At 38.7% G+C, this 8,524-nt stretch overlaps 1 protein-coding gene across 3 annotated transcripts in view; it reads right to left on the bottom strand.

The window, feature by feature from the left end:
• Positions 1–8,323, bottom strand: part of LOC131187980 (cell division cycle-associated protein 4-like) — a 34,958-nt gene extending 26,635 nt beyond the window's left edge. For all 3 annotated transcript variants that reach the window (XM_058162868.1, XM_058162867.1, XM_058162866.1), the window contains exons 1-2: positions 8,175–8,323; positions 4,621–4,771 (exon numbers count right to left, since the gene is read on the bottom strand). In XM_058162868.1, coding sequence (XP_058018851.1) covers positions 4,621–4,659 — 39 coding nt within the window. In that variant the 5' untranslated portion in view covers positions 4,660–4,771; positions 8,175–8,323. The remainder of the gene's footprint in view (positions 1–4,620; positions 4,772–8,174) is intronic.
• Between the last annotated feature and the right edge of the window lie 201 nt (positions 8,324–8,524).

Here is an 8,524-nt window from a genome sequence, read left to right on the forward strand (position 1 = left end):
TTTTATCTTAGTTAGCAATAGTATATAGCAGAGGTGTCAAACTTGATTTTGTTGAGGGCCGCATCAGGGTTGTGTTTGACTCCCTGGGGAGGGGGGGCTGGGGGCCGTGGCCAGGGTAGAGGTGCCAGTGATGGCCTGAATGTTCTGCCAGTGAAAACAGGCTCCCAAGCTCCATTTTCAGCTGCATCGGCCTCCTGCAACCTTCTGGCAGCGAAAACAGAGCTTAGGAGGGTCGCACACGGCCCTCCCCAGCTCAGTTTTTGCTGACAGAGGCACTGCGGGCTGGTCCTTCACTGTTTCCAGGGTGGCCCCATGGGCCAGATCTAACCACCCCATGCACCTGAGTTTGACACCCCTGGTCTATAGGTAAGAGGCTATATTGCAGTACCTCAGGGGAGGGGAATAACCTTTTATGACTTGTGGACTTCAACTCCAGAATTCCTGAGCCAGCTGTGCTGAGTTGACATCCCCAAGTCATAAAGGGGCCATCATTCCGCACCTCTGCCCTAGCCAAAAAAGGTCTCCAGAAAAAAAAAATCTGAAACCATAGATCTGCTTCCAGTTATTCATAAGAGTTCCTTCAATTCTTCTTACCATTGTACCATTAGTACAATTCTGATTGATGGAATGTGGAGATGCAGGATCATTTCATTTTGTCTGTCTTTCTGCTCAGCTTGTTTTGTTTCCTCCATAAACAAACCCTCTTTTCCAGTCTCTTTTACTTCCCATTCCAGCACTATCTTTTTCAAGCAGTTGTTACTTAGAGTAATACTTTTTGAGCAATAGCCAGTTTGATGTAGTGGTTAAGGCACCAGGCTTGAAATTGGGAGACTGAAAGTTCTAATTCCACCTTAGATATGAAGCCAGATGGGTAACTTTGGCAAGTCCCTCAGTCAGTCATAAAAAAAAAAGGCAACAGCAATGGCAAACCACTTCCAAAATCTTGCCAAAAAACCTGCATGGTCATGACAAGGCAGATGCCAGTAGTCAGCCCTGACGTGAAAGCTCCAAAAAAAAGTAAAAAAAAAGTAAAAAAAGTTGTCATTTATGAATTCATTCATGCAAATTCTTATTCCTGCATAGAACTCCATTCCAAACCTTCAATACTTAAGATATTGGTGATACCCCAACTTTAGGCAATTTTTTTTTAACCTAAAGATGTGTGATCACTTTTCCCCATGACAATTGATTTCCATCAAAAACCAATATCTTATTCAGGATTTAGGCAAGAAAAACAAAATGCACAGGTACAGTATATGTGGTACCTCGCTCAATAGTAGTAATTGTGAGAGGGATCTTGGGAGTCCTAGTGGACAACCATTTAAATGAGCCAACAATGTGCAGCCAAAAAAGCCAACACAGTTCTAGGCTGCATAAAGAGAGGGATAGAATCAAGATTACGTGAAGTGTTAATACCACTTTATAATGCCTTGGTAAGGCCACACTTGGAATATTGTATCCAATTTTGGTCACCACAATGTAAAAAAGATGTTGAGACTCTAGAAAGAGTGCAGAGAACAGTAACGAAGTTGATTAGGCGACTGGAGGCTAAAACATGAAGAACGGCTGCAGGAACTGGGTATGTCTAGTTTAATGAAAAGAAGGATTAGGGGAGACATGATAGCAGTGTTCCAATATCTCAGGGTTTGCCACAAAGAAGAGGGAGTCAAACTATTCTGCAAAGCACCTGAGTGTAAAACAAGAAGTGGAAACTAATCAAGGAGAGAAGCAATTTAGAACTAAGGAGAAATTTCCTGACAGTTAGAACAATCAATAAATGGAACAACTTGCCTGCAGAAGTTGTGAATGCTCCAACACTGGGAATTTTTAAGAAAATGTTGGATAACTATTTGTCTGAAATGGTGTAGGGTCTCCTGCCTGGGCAGGGGGTTGGACTAGAAGACCTCCCAGATCCCTTCCAACTGTTATTCTGTTCTGAGTACATATGGTTTTTTTCACCTTAGTACTCTCGTAGAATAGTACCAAGTATAGGTAGTTTTTGATTGATGACCACAATTGAGCAAAACGTTTCTGTTGATAAGGGAGACAGTTGTTAAGTGAATTTTGCCCCGTTTTAGGACCTTTCTTGCCAGTTGTGAAGTGAACCACTGTAATTTTTAAGTGAATCTGGCTGCCCCATTGAGTTGTTTGTCAGAAGGTCACAAAAGGTCATCACACGACCCAGGGACCTTGCAATATCATAAGTCAATTGACAAGCATCTGAATTTTGATCACATGACCACGGGGATGCTGTAAGGATCATAAATCACTTTTTCAGTGCTGTTGTAACTTTGAATGGTCAACTGTTCGAGGTCAAAGACTACTTGTACTTGAATGTCAGAGCAGCATCTACATTCTCAAGCAAAAGCACTGTATTCACATTGTAGATAACTTCCTTTTATAATGGTATCTTTGAATGAATTATTTAGGATGCTATAAGGATGTCCAACAGATAAATGCTTTTTAGTGGGAGTGCTTCTGTATTTTATTTATTTTTCAGATTTATATAGCTGCCTATCTCACGAAGTGATTCTGGGTAGTGTAGTAGTATGGGCTCAATAACTTCAGAATTGCTGGTTTTTGTACTATTATCAAACTGGAACTATTTTGATAGGCCTGATCTGTAGATGTGATCTATAGGCAATGTTTACATGAGTTCACAACTGTAACATTCCCCTATTATATAAGCATTCCAGAATATTATATGCTGCATGATGCACTGTAAATTTTTAATTAATGCACGATACTTTTTTTAAATAAATAGACTACAATGAGTGTCATCTCTGAGAAAGCTATCTGTCTTACTTCAATGATAATGAGAACAGTTTATGAAAGGAAAAATATACTCTTCTTAAGGTACACTGGACCAAAGCTCTTTAACGTAGCATTTTTCCACTGTCCCACCAGAAAAATCGGATATAAAATTCCAAGATGTTCACAGCCAATATCACCTATAGGTGATAGATCCTAGAAACTGTAGGTCCTAGAAACTGCCCCCAATAATGATTAGATTAGATTATTGAAGACAAGAATCAGCATATGTAATTGCCATTAGAGGAATAAATAATTGATTAGAAGGAAAGAATTCTGAACAGTGCAGTTCAAATACTGAACTAGGATAGGGAAGACCAGGTTCAAATCTATATTCATGGAAATGTACTCTGATTTCTCAGCTAGTCAAGTCCAACCTTCCTCAGAGTTATTACTTATATATAATGGTCCTTCTTCCTCCTCATCACTAAGGGGAGGGGGTCTATGATGTAGAAATATTTGATGACAGAAAAAATATTTTAGCATTCTAATATAGATAATTCTGACTTAACAACTATTCATGCAGCAACTGTTCAAAGTTACAATAGCACTGAATGAATAGCATTTGTGACCAGTCACCAAAATTATGGCTGTTGCAGCACCCCTGTGGTCATGTGATCAAAATTTAGGCTCTTAGCAGTCTCTCTGCATTTATGATCAGAGTGCAGTTCATGCTATAGGGGATGGATGGCCCAGTGTAGACTATGAGCAAGTGAAGGGGGATGGAGAGAGGAAATGCAGGCTATGTACAGAAGTGAAGTAGGGAAAGAAGGGTGCAGCTTAATGCAAGTGCATAGAAGCTTGGGAAAGCAGGCCACACGGAAGTGCAGGGAGACGGGGCTTACCGGAATGACTTGGGACCTTCCCTGCTGGCTTCCTGATTGGTTTTGCTAGTGGGTAGCTGACAGGGAAGGTCTTAAATGATGAGCATGTGACTCTGGGGGGCTGCAACAGCCAGAACTTCAAGGACTGTTCATAAGCCTTATTCACTCATCACCCATGTAATTTTGAACAGGCACTGATCTAACAGATCTTAATATCAGAAAGCTTTGTAATATAGAGACAAAGTCATTTTTGCATTAAATTTAAAGACAAGAAAATCAACAAAATTCATTAGTGGGTTGCGGCCCACTAGTGAGCAGTGAACTATATGCAACTGGGACTCAGAAATGGCAAGCGCATGCATTCCCATTTGGACAAGCAGCGGGCATGAGCAGTGGGCACGCGTGCATGTTGTTCACACAGAACCATCCCCTCTCCCCAAAGCCAGAAAGGTTGGGGGAACTCTGAATTAACATATTTTTTGGATTGCAGAAGGAACCAGTCAGGATTTTTAAAACTGTTGAAATGAACTTTTGTATGTGCAAAATACAAAATGTAACCCTATAAATGAAAAACATACATTATATCAATGAGAAATTGACATATTGTGATATGCAAGTTTAGAAGATCACAACTTCTGCTCCTAAGGGAGAGATCCAACAATCATTGCTAAATGTTTAATTGTTGGCTTCCTGTGCTAATTGGGTGTGGAACTGTTACTCCGCTCTTTTCCAATGTACAGAAAAATATACCATTGTTTCTATTGGTGATATACAGAACAAAAATTAGGATCTAGCATGAGTAACAGAATGAAAACTAAACTTTCTGCTTTATGATGCTCCGAGAACTAAGTCTATGTAGGCAGGAAAACATGGCACCAGTGAGAGAGTAACAAGTAATTGTTTAATCCATTTTCCTTTCATTTTCCTTCAGCTTTTATACTCGTTCATTTTATGAAAAACTTTTATCCCCTACATTATTACTTACCAATAATGGTGCTTGATGTAGTCCTTCCTCTTCTCCCATTTTATAGAAGATTCCATACAGCAGGTGGTCTAGCACCACCTACCTGAGATCAGTAAGAAGTGTCTTCAGTAATTAAAGTATCTGGCATACATTGTGAGGACTTCCGCTGTTCCTATGAACAAAATAATATAAATAAAGTATGATAACTATTCCCTTTATTTATATATTTATATATATTTAGTTATATTATGTGTTTTCTGGAACATTTACATTCAAAACTTTCTTACAACTATGGAATAAGAGAGGTCAGTATTATTCCCAAATTGCGGATTGGGAGTGGAAGTCAATATAGCAAGAGGAAAGCCACCTAGTAACTTCTGTGGAAAGATGCTAACAGACTTTCTAGTTTAAAACTCAAATCCAACACAACACTGCATAGGTTTCCTGCAAGAAATTCATTGTGATAACTGAAAACGTCTTCTATACATCTATATGTACATGTACACCCACACACAGTTGAATCATGTTTTACGTTGCTACTCATTAGTTGTATACAGGGTGGATTTGATTTAAATCAAGTTGATTTAAATCACTAGTAAAAAGGCTTGATTTAAATCAACTCAATTTAAATACTCTGTAAAGAGCAACTGTCATCTCTGCCCTGCAGCACTCATGACCTGTTGTTGATTCACCAACAGTCCCATTCACTTTTGCAGCAGCTCCTCATGACCTGCTGTTGATTCACCGACAGTCCCATTCACTTTAATGGGAGGGCTGGTGATGCAGCAGTGACACAGCAAGGTGAGGGATGTGGCAGGCAGCAGGTGAGTGGATGCCCACTAACAGGCGCTGCCATGATGGATCTGAAATGACAGGTGCTCTTTAATATTATATTTATAAGCTGCTTAGAAGGTTTCACTTTCATTTTTACTACTTGCCTTTCTTCCTCACACTTAAGAGCCTGGTGGTACAGATGTATTTCTCTTCAAACAATCATACCATTTGTAATGCACATAGATTTGCAAACAATGGGATAAAGGAATATTCCTGAACTTTGCTTTATGATTTATCTCATGGTTACTGTGAAATTGTGTAAATGCATCAATGCAGCTTGCAGAGCTTGGATTCACGGAGTTTACAAAAAATGTAAATATTGCTTAATATACAGCCTCATGCTACATAATTTAGCTCCATTTCATGCTGAATAAACTAAATTATTAATTTACCTTAAATAGAAAACTAGCTTTAGATTTTTACTCCAAAAGCATTTTATTAAAATAAATTTGATAAAAATAAAAAAATATGATTTAAATTTTAAAAATTTATTTTATTTTAAAAAATCAATTTTTATTCACCCTGTTTGTATACTCTTAAATGAACTGAAAAATATTACCAACATTTCCAAATTATATTACTGCACCACTAAAAGACATTTAAATCTTAAAACTTTAGGGATATTGATATTACCAGTTCCTCTTAGAAAATATACTATAGTTACTATGGACTGGGTTCAAAGTGTATTTAGCAAATAACTGAAGTGAAAAAGCATATTTAAAAGTAGTTGAGGGAAAAAAATTGAAAATGATTTTTTTTGAGCAAAACCATGATGAAAATACAAGATAAATTTTATTGACCTGGTCATCTAAAGTTTTATAAGGAACTGAGAAATATTAGTCATAGATGATTATGAAAATTGGCTTTTTGAAAATCAGTAGAATATCTAGGGATATATAGTATCTAGTGATTAAAAAAAGTGGGATGAAATGAAGATTATGAAATAACAATGGATTACATGAAAATAAATCTTATCCCATAAATGCAATGAAAAAAGATGAGCTGGAAGGTAACATAAAAAGCTAAGAAGTTACCAAATTATTGAGCAGTGAGTCGACTAGTTACAAAATTGATATGTTAAGAGCTATTGCAAAAGGGGTATTTTAAGGAATTTAAAGTATTGCTTAGAATTACCAGGGTTATTATTGCTGGATCCCAGAACAATGTTGTTGGCTGTGATTTTTTTATTCCTAAATTATACAATGTAAACCACAATAGAAGGAAAATATTTAAAGAGGCATTTTATTATTAAAAAGATGATGAGCAGTGAAAGGCTTAATTAACAATTATGGCTGGTACAGAAAAATGAATACAGTAATAAAACTAATGGTTGTAACACAGGCAAAATTACTACCTGATTATTTTTCCCTTTAACATAAAAATAGCACAGTATATTACTTAGAACAGCTTTATTAAACGTTGGCAATTCAGATGTAACATTATAAACCTAACATCCTTTTTTCCCTCAGTTCATATACTTCCTGTTGTATGCAGGAATTCTGTCTGGCAGATTTCTATTTCTGATTAATAAGTTAGGCTATCCTGTTCTGTGAAGCTATTGAGCTTAACTACATTTTCTGAAAGGCAACTAAATCCAAAGCATTTTTGTGGCCTGTTTTCTAACTTTACAGTTTGGGAGCTGAAAATATTAAATAATGCCAAACATATGCAAAAGCTAATTTTCTCAAAACAGCTCCAATAATGTTCAACCAGACATGAGTTTGTTTCAACACAGATGGGAGACAAAGGATACCTAAGCCTCTTGACAAATAAAGCAAACCCATGAACTCCACTTTTTGTTAAAATCCACCTTGTCCTTGTAAAAACTATAAAAAGGTGAACCATATTGCACAAGAATATTTTGGCATGAACGTGACTTAAAACTTCAAACCATCAATCATAGAGGGGAAATACACGTGCCACATTTCCTTGTGTGAAATGTTTGTTGGGATAAAAAAAAGTTACGACCAAGAAAAAGTACTTCCAAATTTTAATGGGAACGAATAAGGAAAAAAAAATGTAACTAGGCAACACAAAACAGATGAAAAAAAACCTTTTTCTATCAAGAGGCAGAAGAAAATAATTGTAGAAAACAATGTGACAAATTGCTTGTGTGAAAGCATAGGAAAGTTGCCTGTGAAAGACCAGATGGTGAAAGTTTTGAAAGTGGATGGGATGGAGGAGCAGAATCTGAAAGCGCTTTAAGCGTCGGGGAAGCAAAGAGATAACAAATCGGAAGAAAGATAATTCGGCAGGGACCCTAAAAAAAGTAGCCGAGAAGAAAACATTATACAACAGCCTTCCTCAAAACACACCCAGCCGAGTAGTAACTTTTTTATTTCCTAGTGAGCATAATAACCGCACTGGTTGGGAATGATGGGGCCTGTAGTCCCACATTTAGAGAATTTCAAGTAGATAAAAGGAATTGAAAGAGGAAACCGGAGGGAGCCAGAGGCGTATGGAGGAGCTCCTGAGGAAAAGTAGCCGACTGAAAAAAGTGACTTGAAACAAGAAGAAAACTCGCTAAAGGCTGCTAAGGAGCGCCGGGAACGAGGGAATGATTCATCCCCTCTCCATCTCCACGGCCGCCATTTTGGAGCCACGGCTCAGCGATCCCGCGCGGGTCCTTCTTCCTCGCCTAGCACAACCACGTTAATTTCCTCCTTTTGCCTCTCGGATTTCGAAACTGGCGGCTCCCTCCTTCCTTTCCCACCGCGACCGTTTCTCCCGTACCCGCTTACCCCGCTGACTAAAGCCGACTGCCGCGCGGAGAGCCCGCTCCTGCTTCAATGATGTCGGCGCCTGAGAAAAAGGGGAGGGACCAACGGCTGCGGAAGCTCCTCCCCCTTTCTTCCAGCTCCCTACTCTGGCCATCTTTTGTAAGACTCCACAAAGAAAGGAAAGTCCCGCCCTAAATATCGTCTCGGACTTCCTATTGGGAGAGAGAAGGCATCTGGCCAACTTGTGAGGCCGCCCAGCCCAACTTTAGCTTCCCATTGGGCAGTAAGCGAGGGAAATCCTTTCTTCTGAGATCAAATGTTCTATTAACCGGAGGGGTGCTGGGCTGCTTACCCTCCCTTTGGCCCCTCCT

This window comes from Ahaetulla prasina, chromosome 1 (genome assembly GCF_028640845.1).
Source record: "Ahaetulla prasina isolate Xishuangbanna chromosome 1, ASM2864084v1, whole genome shotgun sequence".
In the NCBI taxonomy this organism is placed as follows: domain Eukaryota; kingdom Metazoa; phylum Chordata; class Lepidosauria; order Squamata; family Colubridae; genus Ahaetulla; species Ahaetulla prasina.